Genomic DNA, 20737 nt, shown 5'->3' on the forward strand with positions numbered 1-20737 from the left:
TCATGCTTAACTGATATTTAAACAAAAGTCACTAAATAATAGGAACATCACTACTTTGTAGAGGCTCCAATTTTGAAGTATTACTGGGTCCTTCTTAGTAAAATTATCTTCTAATATCATTAAGATTCCTTTTAAGATAGATTTTTCTGAACTATTATTTAGAAGTTGAATTTTAATAAACTCTTTTTTTAATTTTTTTAATATAAATGTATTTATTTTAATTGGAGGTTAATTATTTTACAATATTGTATTGGTTTTGCATACATCGACATGAATCAGCTATGGGTGTACACGTGTTCCCCATCCTGGACCCCCCTCCCACCTCCCTCCCCATATCATCCCTCTGAGTCATCCCAGTGCATCAGCCCCGAGCATCCTGTACCATGCATCCAACCTGGACTGGCGATTCGTTTCACAGATGATAATATACATGTTTCATTAATAAACTCTTAATGAGAGATTCAAGTTAAAAAATTTAAAATGTAAGTTTCTCCTTGACATAAAAGCTATTTTTCCGAGAATACCCACATATGATTTAAAACGTTACCTTACTAAACCACAGGACTTAGGGAATGAAACATACACAGTATATTCATGGCCATATCTTGATGAAGACTGCAAGATAATTTCCAGTGATATTACTAGGTGCAGTAGCAACAAAGATTCAGCCCATTTACCTTCCCAATGTGGTTATCTGTAACATGCTTAGAAGTGTCCCAAACAGGACTAATTAAAATAGGTATTGAGTAAAAGGCTATGGGAAGCTAAAATACCAGCATTGTTTCACAAAAGCCCTACCTTTGTATTACAGACTCTGCGGCAGAGTTCTACAAGGAGTAGTGTATCCCAGTATAACCGATTGGATCAATATGAAATCAGAAGCCTCTTGATGTGCTATTTATTTGTATATAGTAAAAATGATTTCTGAAGGTGAGTAACGAGCATATTAATCATACTGTACTCCACCCTCACAGGTTCACAAGTTCATGTAACAAATATTTGACCATCATCTGCATGTAGGACATAGGCACATTACAAACAGAACTTTGAAGACTTTGACCGTAGAATGTTCCTGTAGCTTAACTTAGAATAGATTCATTTCCATCATACAGGTTTGATTCTTTGAAATAATTTTTTTTCTTTAAAATTAGTTTCGAAAGCTTCCTTTGTGGCTCAGTCGGTAAAGAATCTGCCTGCAGTGCAGGAGACCCGGGTTCGATCCGTGGGTTGGGAAGATCCCCTGGAGAAGGAAATGACAACCCACTCCAGTATCCTTGTCTGGAATATCTCATGGACAGAAGAGCCTGGTTGGCTGTAGTCCATGGGGTCACAAAGAGTCGGGCACGACTGAGCGACTAACACTTACTTTCAGTTCAGTTCAGTTCAGTTCAGTCGCTCAGTCGTGTCTGACTCTTTGCGACCCCATGAATCACAGGACGCCAGGCCTCCCTGTCCATCACCAACTCCCGGAGTTCACTCAAACTCATGTCCATCGAGTCGGGTTGCCATTCAGCCATCTCATTCTCTGTCGTCCCCGTCTCCTCCCACCCCCAAACCCTCCCAGCATCAGACTCTTTTCCATTGAGTCAACACTTACTTACTTACTTACTAAAGTGAGACAATAGTTTTAGAAGTGCTAGAGTATTTTTTTCATCCAGAGCATAGAATGTATTAAATGACCAATGTAAACAGAAGAAAATAGCAATAACCAAAAGTCATATTTAACCCTGTAGCTTTTATTTGACCCAGGATTTACAAAATCAAATGCAAACAAAAAGACAGGAAGGGTTCTTCGAGGGTAAGGAATGCTGTCGTTATCTTCACAGGACCATTATTCAGATTTGTATGGTGTCAGGTTCTTTTCCAGGCTGTTCTCTTTACCTTGACGTATAATTGTATTATTTATAATTTACCATTTCCTCTTTACCATATATAATAGAATATAAGCAAAGGATTTTCATAAACTGCATGTCCTTTGGAAGCAAAATCAGAAGGTTCTATCTCATTCCAAGTACCACCTTTGTTTACACAACTCCTTCCTCTTTTTCTTTTTCTATTTTTGCTCAAAAAGAAAAAAAAATCATAAAACCGCCCCCAAAGACCCCCCAAAACAAAACAAACAAAAAACCTAGGGATTTCCCTGTAACTAAGATGCTGCACTGCCAATTTAGGGGTCCCAGATTCAATTTCTGGACTGGGAAATAGATCCCACATACTGCACCTAAGACCCTGGGCAGCCAAATAAATATTCTTTTTTTAAAAAAGCAAGCAGTTTTAAAAAAAAATGCACCAATACAGTATACTAACACATATATATGGAATTTAGAAAGATGGAAATATAACCCTGTATATGAGACAGCAAAAGAGACACAGTTGTATCGAACAGTCTTTGGGACTTTGTGGGAGACGGTGAGGGTGGGATGATATGAGAGAATGACATTGAAACATGTATGTTGTCATGTGTGAAGCGAATCAGCAGTTTAGGGTCAATGCATGTTACAGGATACTCGGGGCTGGTGTGCGGGGATGACCCAGAGGGAGGATTAAGGGAGGAGGGAGGTGAGAGGGGGGTTCAGGAGGGGGAACTCATGTACACCTGGGGCGAATTCATGTCAATGTATGGCAAAACCAACCAATATAATATTGTAAAATAAAAAATTTAAAAAATTAAAAAAAAAAGAAAGAAAAAAATAAATAAAGGGGGGAAAAAAAAAGCAAGCAGAAGTGAAGAACATAAAAGCACCTGGGTTTTGACCATCATAATACAGTAGTTAAATTTTAACATTTTCTATATAGTTTTTAGTAAATATTAAACACTTTTTGTAATAATGCAGAATATAAAAACGTAAGTTGATAGTTAACATGCCAGAGAGATTGAAACACATCAAAAGTTAGATATGAATAGTTAATTCTAAAGTACATTAGTAAAACAGTTTTAAGTAACTAGAATCTTCAAGTACTTAGAATGTATGACTTACAGTAAAAGTCAAATCATAATACAGTAAATTTTACTTATTTTCTATTTTGTTTGTAGTAAACATTATTTTAAACACTTTTGTAATAAAACAGAATATAAAAACATAAAATGAGTTGATAGTTAACTTTCCAGAGAGATCGAAACACATCAAAAGCTAGATATGAAGTTAATTCTAAAATACATTAATAAAAGTTTTAAATAAGTAGAATCTTCAAGTACTATCAATGTATGATTTAGAATAAAAGTCAAATCATAATACAGTAAATTTTACATATTTTCTATTTTGTTTTTAGTAAATATTAAAGATTTTTGTAATAATACAGGATATGAAAACATAAAATGAGTTGATAGTTAACTTGCCAGCGAGATCGAAATACATCAAAAGCTAGATATGAAGTTAATTCTAAAATACATTAATAAAAGTTTTAAATAAGTAGAATCTTCAAGTACTAACAACGTATGATTTAGAATAAAGTCAAATCATAATAAAGTAAATTGTACTTATTTCCTATATTTTGTTCTTAGTATTATTTTAAACATTTTTTGTAATAATGCAGGATATAAAAACATAAAATGAGTTGATAGTTAACTTGCCAGTCAGATTGGAACACATCAAAAGCTCGATGTGAAGAGTTCATTCTAAAGGACATTAATGAAACAGTTCTAAAAAACTAGAATCTGCAACTACTTAGAATGGATGATTCAGAGTAACGGTCAAAGATTATTGAGACTGTGTTATAAGCTTGCAGGTTTTGGAAAAGAAATATGTAAAATGAGATAATTTTCAACCCTGGAGGTATTTCATTCCAAGAAATAATGAATCAAATTAACAACCATAGCCACAGCTTTTGTCTCCCCACAAGCTAAAAAGTGGGGGAATGTAGAAAGTGACTGTTGTTATGTATGGGTCTTTTAAAGGGTGATGAAAATATTCTAAACTGTGTGATGGTTTTACAAGTCTTTAAATATACCTTAAACACTGTTCAGTTCAGTTCAGTCACTCAGTCGTGTCCGACTCTTCGCGACCCCATGAATCACAGCACGCCAGGACTCCCTCTCCATCACCAACTCCGGGAGTTCACCCAAACTCATGTCCATCGAGTCGGTGATGCCATCCAGCCATCTTGTGCTCTATTTAAAAGGGTGAGTTTAATGGCACAAGAATTCACTCAATAACTTTGGTTTTTCTAGAGGCTTAAGGATACATGATGCTGGAAGGGATTGGGGGCAGGAGGAGAAGGGGACGACAGAGGAAGAGATGGCTGGATGGCATCACCGACTCGGTGGACATGAGTTTGAGTGAACTCCGGGAGTTGGTGATGGACAGGGAAGCCTGGCGTGCTGTGATTCACGGGGTCGGAAAGAGTCGGACGCGACTCAGTGACTGAAATGAACTGAACTGAACTGAAGGATACAAGGGAAAAAAAAACTGTAAAGAAAAAAGGAGTTGAATAGCACCACAGCCCAGGGAAAATGAGGGTGGGAGGGGAGAGCAGAAGAAAGGAAGGAGAGGGACACGCACTGCTGAGGAGTCCCCCTCCGCCACTGCAGTACACGCGTGCACAGTTGCATATATATGCACGCGCATGTGCACGTGTGCACGCGCACACACACACACACACACACTGTGATAACCAGTGACAAGCCACTGGCTGCTTTATGTTATCGGTAAAACTGTAACTGCTTTGTTTCTTAAGGTCTCCTCTTGTAAATACTGACCTTGCTTGCTAAATAGTTCATCTTTGTTAATGAGGTTTTTCCTTCTTCTGTTCTCAGGTTTTTATTTTTAAAGGCAAATTTTAATAACTAGTATACTGTCTGTGTCACCTCTTTTGTAATTTAAGTCATGCTGTATGGTATCTGTAAGTCACACTCATTTTATTCTGAAAAATATCTGCTTCTGAATCTTTCTCAGTGTATGTATTCTAGTTACCTTGTCAAGTCCAGTAAGTATTTCACTTTATATGTATTTCAGGGTTGAACTCTTAGTCCATGCCTTTTAGGTGTTCTCTTGGCTTTCTTTTTTTAAAGCCTTCTTATTGACTCATAAGGGCTTAGGGCTTCCCAGGTGGCACTAGTAGTAAAGAACTCTCCTGCCAATGCAGGAGTCTAAAGACTCAAGTTGGATCCCTGGACGGGGAGAGCCCCTGAAGGAGGGCATGGAAACCCACTCCAGTATTCCTCTAGAGAATGCCACAGACAGAGGAGCCTGGCAGGCTAGAGTCCATAGTGTTCCAAAAAGTAGGACACAACTAAACCAACTCAGCATGGCACACACTGACTCATAGACACTAGCAGCTTAATTTCAACAAAAAGAGGATAGACCTCTACACTTTATATAGAAGTAGAGGGATTCTGAAAACTAAGATTCTTTAGTGTAGCTGAATTTTATTAACTCGCAATAAGTCACTGTTTCAAAGTCTTAGTTATTTGCCCAACTTTTTATTGCCTGTATATTATATTCTGGGAAGTAGAATCAAAGCCAGGAATTACCAGTTACATAGTCTGAATACAAATGTTAGTCTGAATTGATAGATGACTGTCCTCTTGGAAAAGAAAAGCAGTCTCCTTAAGAGAGAGCTGGAGAGATAGCTACTTCCTGCCTTTCTCTAACCGTATCTTGACTTTTCTCTTTATTGAAGATCCCGAAGTGCAAGCCTGAGTCTCACCTTGGGACTTATCAGCATCAAGGGCTGCACCTGCAGCTCCATTAGTGTTCTTCCTTGCTGTGGACTGTTTGCTGCAAGGTGTCTGGCTACTGCTCTCTCTCATCGCAACCCGAAAAACACCAAATGAGGGACTTTTCACTTTAGAGCTTGAAGTAGAGTCAAGAGGAAATAGATGTATTATGGTGTTATCATTTCTACGTGTACAAGGAGAAAATATGCTTCTGCTATAATCAATCACACTTTCTTCTGTGGTGTTTTCGTCTCTCCGTGTACAAGGAGAAAATATGATTTTGCTATAAGCAATCACACTTTCCTCCGTGGTGTTTTCGTCTCTCCGTGTACAAGGAGAAAATATGCTTTTGCTATAATCAATCACGCTTTCCTCTGTGGTGTTTTCGTCTTTCCGTGTACAAGGAGAAAATATGCTTTTTCTATAATCAGTCATAGTTTCTGCTGAAGTTTCAGGTAATATTTCAGCAGGTAGCTCTTCTCCTGGAGAAATACTCGAAAGGCTCCAAGGGAAATCAATCTCACGTTCCAATGTGATGTTTTCATCTTTCCGTGTAAAAGGAGAAAATATGCTTTTGCTATAATCAATCATAGTTTCCGCTGAAGTTTCAGGTAATATTTCAGCAGGTAGCTCTTCTGGAGAAATACTCGAAAGGCTCCAAGGGAAATCAATCTCACTTTCCAATGTGATGTTTTCGTCTTTCCGTGTAAAAGGAGAAAATATGCTTTTGCTATAATCAATCATAGTTTCCGCTGAAGTTTCAGATAATATTTCAGCAGGTAGCTCTTCTCCTGGAGAAATACTCGAAAGGCTCCAAGGGAAATCAATCTCACTTTCCAATGTGATGTTTTCGTCTTTCCGTGTAAAAGGAGAAAATATACTTTTGCTATAATCAATCATAGTTTCCGCTGAAGTTTCAGATAATATTTCAGCAGGTAGTTCTTCTCCTGGAGAAATACTCGAAAGGCTCCAAGGGAAATCAATCTCACTTTCCAATGTGATGTTTTCGTCTTTCTGTGTAAAAGGAGAAAATATGCTTTTGCTATAATCAATCATAGTTTCCGCTGAAGTTTCAGATAATATTTCAGCAGGTAGCTCTTCTCCTGGAGAAATACTCGAAAGGCTCCAAGGGAAATCAATCTCAGTTCCACGATTTGGTGTGGAGATCTTCTGCGGGGATGTCCTCTGTGTGAAAAGGTTTTTGCTTTGTGGATGGCCAAGCCTGGCATCAGGAAGCCTGGAGTCATCTTGAACTGCATACAGTGTTTGAGGGCCAAGTGTAGACGCTGAGGGAACAGTGCTAGATGACTTCTGACTGCCACTGCTTATTTTGATAGTCTTCCTACTGTTAGAGGAAATCTTCTCCTGAGGGCTCTCTGGCACCTCAAAGACGTCCTGACTGTAAAATGGAACCTGAGACTCGGGACTGTGTGGCCGTTTCTTTTTCCCTCTAGATTTCATCTGTTTGGTATTCGTTTGCGTTATCAGTTTGACAGCCACGTACCTCTCAGGTCCGGGCAGAGGATCCCTGATCGGAATAACTGACTCGCTCTTTTGAGACCCAAGGACGAAGTCGTCATCACTAGAAGAAAAAGAACGGCGAAACTGTTGCTGTTTCATCTTGGGCCTAGCCAAAAGCTGCCTGTTGTCTCCTCTTAATTTATTCCTTTCTGCTGTGAGCTCACCAGTAAACTTCAGATTTTGTTGTTGGATATCATAAAATTCTTGCTGTAGCATATTTCTGTACGTTTTGTTTCCTGTACAGCGATCACCTTCTTTGGTGTTTAACTGACCTTGCAGGTCATGAATAGTGTCATTCAGGGCTCTCCCTTGCTCTGTCAACTCTTTAGTTCTGGGTATGGAGCCTGTCCGACTCTCGTCTGACAATCGCTCTTTCCTCAAACCGGTTACCTTCCCCTGAAGTCGGCGTACCTCTCTACACTGATGGAGCTCTTTTACTGTTGGCAAGGTTTTTTCAACCTCTTCAGAAGACACATCACAGAGGCTACCCTGAATTTTATCTTCTTCGGAAGATCTCTGCCCACTTTCCCTGTCTTCTTCACCCACGTCCCCCGCCTTCATCTTGATTCTCTGACTGGGATTGGGAAATAGTGGAGACAGGCACCACCAAAAAATGGCGGAAGGGCCATCAACTAGCACTGGGCCGCGGACCGAACGAGAGTCTCACCCCTTCTACAGACCTGTGATGTGATCTCAGGGCACCGGGCGGGCGAGAGGATGGATCAAAGATGGCTCAGGGGTGGACAGCGGACGCAGGTTGGGGGCTGGAAGGAGACACCAGCCTCCTTTTGCCGAAAACAGCCAAGTCACAAGGGAGGGAAGATGGCGCCTGTGCCGGACTGAGGACTAGAGAGACCGGAAACGCAGTGACTTCTGGGAAAGCCCCGATGAGCTGAAGTGGGTCCCAAAAGTTGGGGGGGGGGGGGGCTTGGAACTTACCCTTGCTTTAATTTTGAAACAAATTAATTTGACCCTATTTTAGCATCTTTATTCCTGACAGTCAGTATTTTATAATCATTGAAAACCACAAATAGCCATGGTCATTAGTAAGTTGGACATAAAGTCAAAAGCCATGCACTTTTTCCTCCCTGTCACCCCTCCGTTTAGGCAACATCACTTAGTCATCCATTCCTAGATTTAGAGGCTCTCGGGAGACTGGCAATTCTGTAACTGATGACTGTTGCCATCCATGCTAGATCTTTGCTGGTGGCTCAGTAGGTAACCAGTTGCCCACAATGCGGGAGAGCCAGGTTCAGTCTCTGGATCGGGAAGATCCACTGGAGAAGGAAATGGCAACCCACTCCAGTATTCTTGCCTGGAGAATTCTGTGGACAGAAGAGAACAATGAGGCTACTGTCCATGTGGTCACAAAGAGTCATACACGACTGAGTGACTTAACACTTTCACTCGGTTTTTAAAATTTGGAAGTGAAACTGCTAACTCCATTAGCTATATCTGAATAGGTTAAAAAACGGAATGGAAGGTTAAATGGGGGTAATATTTTTCTTTTGAAAAAGTTTCAGTGGGTGTGTTGGAAGTTAAAAAAAAAAGAACAGCTCAAAAGAGAAGTATATGTGATAGGTTTAGGGGCTTTTGTATCTAAAATAGTTGTTCCATGAATCTGTGTGGTATGTATGTATATTACTAGGACTTCAGAGTTAATAATCCAAAGAGAAAGAGGAAAATAAGTTATCACTTTTCCTCTCAAGTTCTCAAACTTTTTGGTTCTCCGAGCCCTTTGAGTAGCAGGCAAAGGTACAAATGCACCATTTTGCATAAAATTTTAGGGAAAAAACGCAGGTCTGCTTTACTTCCTGTCTTCAGGGATGATGAACGATCGAAAAGAACATTTTAAAGTAAATAAAAATAATTATTAAAGTTGAAAATAATTACAGATTAAGCGATATATTTGGAATTAATGCAATAGAGTGTAGTTTGTGTATTGGGCAGTGAGATGAGATAGGTGGGCAGGATTCAGATGAGACAGAACTGGTCATGAGTTGATGGTTATTGAAACTAAAGATTTTGGTACTTTGGAATTCACTGTGCTATTAATATTTGCTGTTATGGTCTCTCCTATTTCAAGCTGTAACACTTTATTCCATTTTCAGATACACTCTTAACTTACTGGCACAAGGTAGCTCCCCAGGAGCTCATAAACATTCTCATACTTCTAGAGTAAGTTGTCTTATTTTCATAAAATTTCCTCTTATTTTTGGGAGCTTAATGTTTATAGTTAATGAAATATTACTCCTTTTTTGATTTCATCAGCATATTTGTACATAATGTAGGGAATGTTAAACTATTTTCATAGCTTATAGGTTGACATATAGCTTTTTCACACACAGAAGAAAAACTTGTAAAGGAAATACTTGCGATATTACAGAAAACTCTAGCTGATGATAGCCCATCTTTGCAGACCATCAGGAATCTTTGTGTGATCTGGAAAACTGGAAGTGGCACCAGCTGTCCTAATCATTCATTTAGAGCAGATGCTGGCTTAATGGAGCCCCTTAAATGTTGGAGTTTAGCATGCGTACCCTTCGATAGAGCCGAGTAATTCTACTCACTTGCAAAGTGTGTGTTTGTGCGTATATGTATATATATTCCAAGGTACTTGAGGGAAAAAAGCTTGCGTTTTTTTCCTAAGTGGAGGGGGAAGTTGTCTATATTGTTTGCTGAGTTATTTTATTGAAAGGGAAAAGAAAAATTAGAGTGATGTGTAATTTCTAAGTACATTTTAAAATAAATAGTACACATTTATGATGTTGTATGTGCATGTCCAGCAAAGCATTTGGAGAAAATATTTGCAAACAAAGCAGGATTAAGAAAAACTACTCAAGTTATATTGAAATATTCACTAATGAAACTAGATGATGTTGTTGGGGATTTACTTTAACAACATGGAGTTGGTAGTAAGTGTAGAGGGAGAGGAAAGGGCCTGTTTGGGGTAGAAGTTAAACAGGAGTGGCCATGAGTTGATAATTGTTGAAGTGGGTGGGTGCTGGGTACGTGGGGTTTAGTTTGCTGTCCTCTCTACTTTTGTATGTTTAGGATTTTCTATACTAGAAAGTGGCTTAATGCCATTATAAAAAATAGAGCAATTGCCACAATTTTTAGGGCTTAAGAACCTTTTTAGGTGTTAATGACTATGTTAGAGACCTTTGCTGTGACACACACTATAAAGCTCGAAGGATGATTTGCATTGATACATTTTTTAAAAATATGTCATTAGAATTGTATGTGAAGACCTGAGACATCTTGGTGCTGAACTAATTGTAGCAAATGAATGTAGAGCAATACAGTATGGCAGGTGGTTGTTTGTATATTTCTTTGTGTATACCAAATCATATTATTGTAATATGATTTTAATAGGCCATTCTTTGTAACACATGAATTTTCAAATATTATTTGTTAAAATGCAAAGTATTGTAATATAGTACTAACATGCTTTTCTTTCTAGAGTATGTTTGTTTCACTTCAGATACATGGGGAAAAGAAACATAGCAAGGTAATTCCCACAGCACTGCCATTTCCTCTTTTTTCTTCTCTTCCAAAAGAGGGCAGTCTTCAGGCCATGTAAAACGTAGATGCTTCCTTTTGATTCAGCCTCAAGCTACTCATGATTTATTTAATGCTTCTCAACTCAAAGTTGAAATTAACCTGATGTGAAGTGATGCTCTTTTTTAAGTTTTCCAAAGGGTAATGGTTAGACTGATGTGCACAGTTTCCGGTCTAATCCTAGAACAGATGCTTGTGTCTTCTGAAGGATGTGAGAAAAGGCTAGATCCAGGGGAGGGCAGGAAATTGTCAAGTGAGGACAACTGTCCGGTGTGTACTTTTGTCTCCAACCTATCAATATTCACCTCAGTTAGGAATGTAAACAGAAATCCCCAACAGTAATGGCAACATGCATTATATATTCTTTCTTTCTTCGTTTTGCTGTGTAAGTCTTAGTGAAATAAATACTTAAGAAAACGTTTGTGGGATCCTAAGGAAAAGATTGCTTGCTTATTTTGATAAGATATATTTCAGAAGTAGAGTTTGTCATTAAAGGAACTTAAATAGAATGATTTTCTTTATTAAAGTAAATTTCATGGCACTTCCAAAAACTGAAGAGGCAGTTTGAAAGAAAGTGAAAGTCGCTCAGTCATATTCGACTCTGCAGTCCATGGCATTCTCTAGGCCAGAATACTGGAATGGGTAACCTATCCTTCTCCAGGGGATCTTCCTGACCCAGGAATCAAACCGGGACCTCCTGCATTGCAGGCGCATTCTTTACCAACTGAGCTATGAGGGAAGCCCAAAGAGGTGGTTTGGATTAGGTTTATTGCTGAGACTCTGGGACATCCTAATAATTCAAGTGATGATTTCTGTTGTCTTCCCAGCACTGGGAGCTGGTTGGGAACTGGTATGGTAAATACCACGATGAACCTTAACCTCTAAGATTCTGGTGACCTGCCCTCTGTGTTTACTAGAGGATGGACAAACTCTTCTTCTTTCTCAGTCCCTGCATCCAGTTCAGTTCAGTTCAGTTCAGTCGCTCAGTTGTGTCCGACTCTTTGCGACCCCATGAATCACAGCACGCCAGGCCTCCCTGTCCATCACCAAGACCTAGTTGTTAATTTTTTTTTCATGAAGCCCTAAAATTAAAGGGAAACAAAATAAAAATGTGCAAATAGACATGTTTGTAGAGTAAAAAATTCTGACCCAAGTTTAACTCCGGTCCAGAAACAGGTTAGATCGGTGCTCATTCTTAAATATCTGACTCCAGGAAACCACCCCCTGCCATGTCAACTCTTGAGTGTCCCTCTCGTTGTTTTCTCTGACTCTTGCCTTTCCTTATCTCCTGAGATAAAGATGGAATCTTATTGGAGTATTGTCCACTCTGATATATTGTCCACTGTCTGATATTTTAGAGAAGAGGAAGGAAAGTAAGAAACTTTCTCTAGACCCCTTACTTGTATTCTTGTAGTATAAGATATTTTAAATATACAGTAAGCATCATACAATTCCCAGTGATGTCTCATTTAAGCCAAATAATAATCGGTAGAATATTGAGCATAGCACAGTGTTTATGTGGAAACCGAGTCATTTTTTAGTTAAAAAAAAGTGTAACATTGAGATACAGTATTAGAGTAATCCATTTCCTAACTTTAACATTTATTTTAGGGTGCATGATGGCTGGCTGTCCAAACACTTTGGAGTAGACTGAAAATCACAAACGCTGCCAGCTCTCCGAAACAGATCAGGAATAATGCAGGCCCGGCTTCAGCATCTTAGTAGCCTGGAAAGTTCATTTACACTTAATCACAGTAAGAGCAGAATGTGGGTAAGGTACCCATTTGAAACAGATGTTAATACTATTTAACCTAAATCACCGTTACAGCTGGTGATCATTTCACATCTCTGTTTCTGTACAGTCATTTCATCATATGTGAATATAATATCAAATATGCCTGGATTGTTTTTGGCAATTTTAGTTAATAGTGAGTTCTTAGTTTAACATGACAGAAATTAATTTTCTCATTGAATTATTATTCTTATATGATTTTTCATTCAATATCTTTTATCCATATTTTAATGCAAATAACGACATTTGAATATAATAGTATATATAATATTTGTTGAGAGTGACTATTGTTCATTCAGTGATTTTTAAGGGATTACCCATCCTGAGCTGTCTGTAGAAATCAGAGCACTGTAAATACTATTTTGACAAAGATGTATTTCACACAGGTAGAAATACTGACAAGTTCAATAGGACAAGGAGGAAGCTAGAGGGTCATATAAATGAAAGCTATCGTCTAAACTATGGGGTCGCACAGAGTCGGACACGACTGAAGTGACTTAGCAGCAGCAGCAGCAGCATCCTCTAAAAAGCAAATCTTAAAAAAAGTCAAAGAATCTGAAAACATTCATTTCCATATGGTCCTTTAGAGGTTGCATAAGAGGAAGCCAGCAGAACTGGCTCTGCCATAAGGACTAATAATAAGCACAAATGTCTTGAGCAGATGGATGCTGAGCTACTAGACTCAGGACCTTTCAAAAAAAAGCAACTGTCACAGCCTTCAGCTTTACTTTGTCACTTGTAACGATGTAAAGAACCTATGTCTTTCAGTTGGCCCAGATGCTTTGTTTTCCTTCTGGTTTAGAAACAAGTCTCATACCATCTGCATCATTGAAAACATCAGGCCATAGGGAACCACTGTACATAGCATAGCTGCATTTCTATGAGTTTCTCATTTTTGTACACATAATTAGCAGCACAGTCTAAAATGCCTCCCACGTTATTTCTTAGTTACATACCTAGATCATCACTCACATCTTGTCTTCAAAGAAGTAGGCACCTATTTATTTGTTGCAGAGCTGTTGATACAAAGCTGAAGTAAAAAACATATAGCAGAATTGATTAACCCAGATCGTATTTGATTAAGGAGTAAATACAGCAAAACTCATTAAGTCTGCAGGTATTGAGAGCCTGGTGTCTTTTTGCTTGTCTCTCTCTCTGAGTCTTTGGGAGAGAAAATCATTCAAAACTATTATGTGAATCCCAGTTTTAATTTCCTTTTTTAAAAAAAAAAAAAAGAAACAACTTTCAGGTTCTTCAACAACTGAAGCAGACATTTTCCATCAGGCACTTCTTGAAGGAAACACTGCTACGGAAGTTTCCCTAACAGTGCTAGATACCATATCATTTTTCACTCAGTGTTTCAAGGTAAAAATGAAAAGTTAGGGCTCAGTTGGTATCATTGCAAAGAAAATACGCAAAACTTAACTAGGCAGATGAAGCTTAGTACAGAATAACAGCCCCCAGTGAGCAGTCAGGACACTTGGGTGGCGGATCTAGTGTGACCTCAAGAAATCACTGAGACTCATCCTTAAAATGAGAGAGTTGGACTATTAATAATTTGTTCTTTATTTCCCTTCTCTATTATTTTTTGTTTAAAAACAGGTATTTTCATACTTTTATGAAAATACCCAGTCATTTTTAGCCTCAATTATGATTGAGTCAGCCTGTCCAAATACCTACTGAGATGAGGTGTCTTGTCAAGCCAGATGATGTCCAGGCAGACTGGCTGGCTGGCTGGTGTCCCTTGCCAGGGGTTTATTGGTTTTATTCCGATGCTTGCCTCTCAGTACAAATCATCATTGCTAGGATTAAAAAATATAAGAAGAAGAAATTGAAAGCAGTTATCTTGCAGGTTTGTCGAAGGTATAAAATGAGATAATGGATGTTAGAGTGCTTTGAATAAACCTTACATAACTATGCGCTTTTCTTAGTCGCTCAGTCGTGTCCGACTCTGCGACCCCATGGACTGTAGCCTGCTAGGCTCCTCTGTCCCTGGGATTCTCCAGGCAAGAATACTAGAGTGGGTTGCCATTTCCTCCTCCAGGGGATCTTCCCAACTGAGAGCCTGAACCCAGGTTTCCCGCGCTGCAGGCAGATTCTTTACCAGCTTAGCTACCAGGGGAGCCCATATAACCATAATGTGAGGTGACAGTAGTGGGAGAAGTCAAAAGTGAAAACTCGTGCTGGCTCTTCGTCTGAGTTACACAGATTGTTTTCTGTTCTTTCCCCTTCTCAAAGTAATTCCGTTAATTGCTTCAGGCCTCCAGCTTTACTATGGAAACCAGGCCTGTGCTTTTCAAAGAGTCTTATAAGGGAAAACTGAATTAGATAGTAATGAGAAATAGACTGCCGAATTTCTGTATGAAGTATTAAATTTGTTCTGATTAAAATTCAACCCAAATTCATTTTTTATTATGCCAGTCAATAAGACATTTGGTCTCAAGGTTTGCATTGTTATTTCTTCCTCCTATTCAGACATTTCTTATTTATGTAACATACATCTCTTGTTAGTTGACATCTCTGTTAGATGACAGGCACTATCCTAAGTGCTTTAGAAATATTAACTCATTTTTTTATTGTGGCACTGGGGGTAGAAAAGAGGACTGCAGATGGGCACCAAGGATCTTTTTGAGATGATGGGAATGAATGGATTGCAATGACTGCACAACTCTGTAAATTTATTAAAAATAATCAAATCATAAATTTAAAATAGGTAAATTTTGTTGTATGTAAATTCAACCTCAATCAACTTAAAAGGACAAATATTAAGTCACCTTTAATCCTCACACTAGCTTTGTGATGTGGATACTATTATTTTTCCCATTTTAAAGTGAGAAAAGTGAAGCTCACAGGGAACTTAATGTCACATAGCTAGTCAGTAGGAGATCAGGATTTTAATCTTGGCCAGTTATCACAAGAGTCCTTGCTTCTAACCACTACCCCATGCTTTTAAGTAGACTAAGGAAGGAGCCTGAGAAGGCAATGGCAAGCCACTCCAGTACTCTTGCCTAGAAAATCCCATGGATGGAGGAGCCTGGTAGGCTGCAGTCCGTGGGGTCGCTAAGGGTTGGGCACGACTGAGCGACTTCACTTTCACTTTTCACTTTCCACTTTCACACATTGGAGAAGGAAATGGCAACCCACTCCAGTGTTCTTGCCTGGAGAATCCCAGGGACGGGGGAGCCTGGTGGGCTTCCGTCTATGGGGTCACACAGAGTCGGACACGACTGAAGTGACCTAGCAGTAGCAGCAGCAAGGAAGGAGCCAGAAAGATGGAGCACCATTCTGGGATTCTGGCTATCAGTGTTACCATTACATCTGTTACAAATATGCCTATGGTTTTGGCCTTCCCTGGTAGCTCAGACGGTAAAGCGTCTGCCTACAATACAGGAGACATGGGTTCGATCCCTGGGTCGGGAAGATCCCCTGGAGAAGGAAATGGCAACCCACTCCAGTACTCTTGCCTGGAGAATCCCATGGACCGAGGAGCCTGGTAGGCTACAGTCCATGTGGTTGCAAAGAGTCTGACACGACTGAGTGACTTCACTTCACTTCACTTCAAGGGAGGAGCCAGAAAGATGGAGCACCATTCTGGGATTCTGGCTATCAGTGTTACCATTACATCTGTTACAAATATGCATATGGTTTTGGTTTTTTGTTGTTACTTATGGCCAAGTTGTAACCTGCTAATTGGTTTCTTAAGGGATAGGAGAGCAGGGCTGAAGACATTAACCAATGCATTATTTTTTAAACAGAAAGGTCACAAACTAATAGATACTTCTCTCCACTTTCTAGTTTCTTTTATATCTTTACTTTAGTAAGTTTACAGAGTTGTGCAGTCATTACAATCCAGTCATTCCCATTATCTCAAAAAGATCCTTGGTGCCCATATGCAGTCCCCCTTTCCACCTCCAGTCTCACAATAAAAAAGTAAGTTAATATTTCTAAAGCACTTAGGATAGTGCCTGTCATCTACCAAGAGATGTATGTTAAATAAATTAAGAAATATCTGAATAGAAAGAAGGAATAAGAGTGCAAATTTTGAAATCAAATGTCTTATTTACTGGCACAATAAAAAATGAATTTGAGTTGCACATTCATCAGAACAAATTTAATACTTCATGAAGAGATTCTGCAGCCTATTCCTGATAAGTATCTAAGGAACCTTTAAACAGTTTGTGTAGTCTTTCAATTGTGATACCTGTTATTACCTCTACTCATAGAGGGTTTAATTGTCACCAGTAGTAGACATACACTAAGCATACATTTAAAAACGAATTGAATCATAGAATTTTAAAATAGAATTGATGTTTTCCTTAATTCTTACATTACTTTGTTTCTGTCAGAGAAATGCAAAGGCTAGTTATCGTGTATCCATTTTTAATTTACTGATTTCTTAATTAAGAAGCGATTTGATTAGGTCAATAGAAAATACACTTTCCCTAATAGTTCTGTATTTGCTGTGGTATACTGGAAAAAGAAATTTTTTCATCTGTTTAAAAGCAGGCTACTAAGTATGGATGTAGTTTTTATAGTATTTTGCAATTTCCAAGTTGAAAGATGGCAGAAATGTTTTTAGATTATGTTAAGCTTCTCATTGTTATTTTTCAAGCAGTGGTTTGATGGACAGGTATTGGTAAAGCCTGTTCTCTCATTTTAGGGGGAGCAGCATAAACTATTTGTAAAAAAAGCTTTTTTATGTTTTCTAGAGTCAATTTTTAAATAACGATGTCCACAACCCATTAATGAAAAAAGTATTTGATATTCATCTTGCTTTTCTGAATAATGGGCAGTCTGAAGTGTCGCTGAAACATGTCTTTGTCTCACTGCGAGCGTTCATCAGTAAGGTAAGGAACAAATCTTTGTGGCTGTGAGTGGCCTTGCTTCTTGGTAAGAAAGATCAGGGGAACAGGATCTCCAAACCTCAGATAATGAAGCCATTATATCCTGCCTTCGTAAACATTAATACAGAACAGCAAAATACAGAAAGAGGGCCTGACCACGAATTCCCTAAAATCACCACATGCTTTTAATTTCATCTTGTTGTTCCTTTTTTTTTTTTCCAGTAGGCTCCTTTGAGGAGTGTCATGGTAAAGTTATCAGCTGTCAATATTTCTTCTCTTTGGTTTCTATTTAAAGTATTAGCATGCTGAAGATATATAACTTGTGAGTGTGCTCATGTATAATCACTTTGAAAGCAGAGACAAGTTACAAAACCCCAGGGCCTTGTATGATATCTTGCAAGTGGTAGGCACTTAATACATGTTCAGATGAATGAATCCTTCCTTTCAGTGCTAATTGTATCTGTGCGCTCCAGAATTTCAGGCCATTTATATCATGTAAACTAAAACTTCAGACTAGGTTTTTAGGAACAAGTATGACTCAGCAAAAATTTATTGCTGGTCTGTTAAGCATCAGAAACCTAGATAGAGTTAAAATTATGGAAAGGCACAGACTAGGCTTCCACTCTGGTATGTGTAACTCCACCAAGACAAATTCAGTTAACTGATTTGTAGATTAGGCTAGCCGAGCAACTTTTTTGTCATTCTTTGTTTGGCAATTTATTGTCCCAAATCGATAGAAAAGTAGATCATTTTGAAGGTTTATTTTTAAATTGCCATTCTGTAATGCAGTTTTGTGAATAAAGAAATAAATGAAAAGCTGAGTTCAGTGGAAGCGTATGACAAGCAACTAAGGGAAAGGGATTCCAAAATCATTCATTTACTGAACAGTGACTGGATGTGTAATTACTGGTGTCAGATTTTGTGTCAAAGATACAGTCTGAGGGCTTATTCCAGTAGAGGAAAGCACACATCGATGCACATCTACAAATACCATTAGGACAAAGGAAGCCTACAGAGAACTGAGAGCAAATGGAAGGACAGGAAACACTAATTGAGTAACACTTCTCTGAAGCACTCAAGTTAGGATTTAGTTTGGACTCAGCAATTGAGATGAGACTGAAGAGGTCAGTGGGGACCAGATGGTTGTGTCCTCATGGTTTTCAGTTAGACTTCTTCTTTTAGGTGTCAGGGAGCAGGAAAGCAACATAATTAGATTTGTATTAAGAAAGTTGTTGCAGGTATGGGAAAATCTCTTTGAGTATAGTACAGAAGCATAATCTCTGCTCTCATGAAGATTTCAGTGGGTGGAAAAGGGAGAGAAAATAAATAAGTAAATAAAATAGTAATCGGAAAAAGTTCTTGGAAGGAAACAAGGTGGTGAAATAGAGGACAATGATTTGTGGGAGTTACTTTTGAAGGGTTTGTCACTTATTTTTATATTTTAACTTTTTAAATTAAGACTGTATGTTTTGAAACCAGTTTTAAATTCCCAGCAAAATCCAATGGGAAATACAGAAATTTCCTATATATCACCAACCCCACAAACATACATACAGTCTCCCCCATTATAAACATCTGCCACCAGAGTGCTGCCTTTATTACAACTGATGAATTTACATTGACACATAATAATCTTCCTTGTGGGCTCCCCTGGTGGCTCAGTGGTAAAAAGAACTCGCCTGATAATACAGGAGACTCAGGTTCAATGCCTGTGCTGGGCAGATCGCCTTGAGAAGGAAATGGCAACCCGCTCCAGTATTCTTGCCTGGGAAATCCCATGGACAGAGGAGCCTAGCAGGCTAAAGTCCATGTGGTCGCAAAAAGAGTCAGACACGATTTAGCAACTAAACAACAGTCTTGCAAGGTGCACAGTGTACATTAAGGTTCATTCTTGGTGCATATCCCATAGGTTTGGACAAATGGCATGTACCCATCTTAGTATCAAACAAAGTATTTCAACTGCCCTAAAAATCTCCATCAACTTACCACCCCACTCCCCACCACCCCCTGGTAATCAGCAGTCTTTTTACTGTCTCCCCAGTCTTGCCTTTTCCAGAATGTCATATAGTTGGAATCTGGGTTTGTCACTTCTAAAACGAGACCTGAAATATGAAAAGGGGCCAGCCGTTTGAAAAGCTAAAGGAAAAACATTCTAGGGAGAAGAGATAGAGCTTGAAATTCTGGGAACTGAAAGGTCAGTTTAGCTGGAACGGAGTGAATTAGGGAGATCATCAGCATCCCAGTAGCAGTTGAAGCCATGGGAGTGATTTAAGTTCCCCTGGAAGAGCAAGAACAACAACAAAAAGTTAAGAAGAGCCGTAAGTTGGAGAAAAGCAACATAGAAGGGGTTGGAAGAGGAGTCTATGGAGGAGATGAAAGGGAGCAGTCACAGAAATAGGAAGAAAGGCAAGAAAGAAGTCTATCACAGAAGCCAAAGGAGAAGAGAGTATCAGCATTATTATGCAATACAGAGTGGCCTAATAAGATAAGGTGGAAAGGGAGTCCATTGGAATTGGCATTACGAGGTCATTGATGATTTTGGTCATTGCCCACTCAGAGAAGTGATAGATAGAAGACTTCCTATAGCAGATTAACTACTCTACCGCTGTGCCTTCCTTTCCTGTATTTTCATACAGGGGTATCTTGCCCAACAAGATTCATTTAATCTGGTAAAACCATTGATGAGATTTTTTCAATGCCAGCTAGAAAGCATTTATTAAATGTTCATTAATAAATGAAGAAGCATAAACAGTAAGAAGCATTGTACTTAGTGTTAAGGTGATAAAAAGAAGACAGACTCCTATCAGATCAGATCAGATCAGATCAGTCGCTCAGTCGTGTCCGACTCTCCGCGACCCCATGAATCACAGCACGCCAGGCCTCCCTGTCCATCACCAACTCCCGGAGTACACTCAAACTCATGTCCACAGAGTCGGTGATGCCATCCAGCCATCTCATTCTCTGTCGTCCCCTTCTCCTCCCGCCCCCAACCTTTCCCAGCATCAGAGTCTTTTCCAGTGAGTCAACTCGTCGCATGAGGTGGCCAAAGTATTGCAGTTTCAGCTTTAGCATCAGTCCCTCCAATGAACACCCAGGATTGATCTCCTCTAGAATGGACTGGTTGGATCTCCTTGCAGTATAAGGGACTCTCAAGAGTCTTCTCCAACACCACAGTTCAAAAGCATCGATTCTTCGGCAATCAGCCTTCTTCACAGTCCAACTCTCACATCCATACATGACCACAGGAAAAACCATTGCCTTGACTAGACGGACCTTGGTTGGCAAAGTAATGTCTCTGCTTTTTAATATACTATCAAGGTTGGTCATAACTTTTCTTCCAAGGAGCAAGCGTCTTTTAATTTC

The 20737-nt window shown here is 39.1% G+C and overlaps 2 protein-coding genes across 2 annotated transcripts in view; one reads left to right on the forward strand and one right to left on the reverse strand.

Annotated features, from left to right (window-relative positions):
* Window positions 1-5569: 5569 nt before the first annotated feature.
* Window positions 5570-7738, reverse strand: LOC148773425 (uncharacterized). Its single transcript, XM_088834294.1, has one exon. It carries the CDS (start codon window positions 7736-7738, stop codon window positions 5570-5572), a length of 2169 nt encoding a protein of 722 aa, XP_088690420.1.
* Window positions 7739-14214: 6476 nt separating this feature from the next.
* Window positions 14215-20737, forward strand: part of LOC129563989 (succinate--CoA ligase [GDP-forming] subunit beta, mitochondrial-like) — a 50316-nt gene continuing 43793 nt past the window's right edge. The window contains 2 exon segments of the mRNA XM_088834295.1: window positions 14215-14382; window positions 17240-17377. Of these exon segments, the coding sequence (XP_088690421.1) occupies window positions 14215-14382; window positions 17240-17377 (306 nt within the window).

The sequence above is a fragment of the Moschus berezovskii genome, chromosome X (genome assembly GCF_049115385.1).
Source record: "Moschus berezovskii isolate FMDL1 chromosome X, NW_MosBer_1.0, whole genome shotgun sequence".
In the NCBI taxonomy this organism is placed as follows: domain Eukaryota; kingdom Metazoa; phylum Chordata; class Mammalia; order Artiodactyla; family Moschidae; genus Moschus; species Moschus berezovskii.

What these genes read in the sequence shown, in the direction of transcription:
- LOC148773425 (XM_088834294.1), bottom strand. Translation starts at nt 7,738, where the DNA reads ATGAAGGCGGGGGACGTGGGTGAAGAAGACAGGGAAAGTGGGCAGAGA.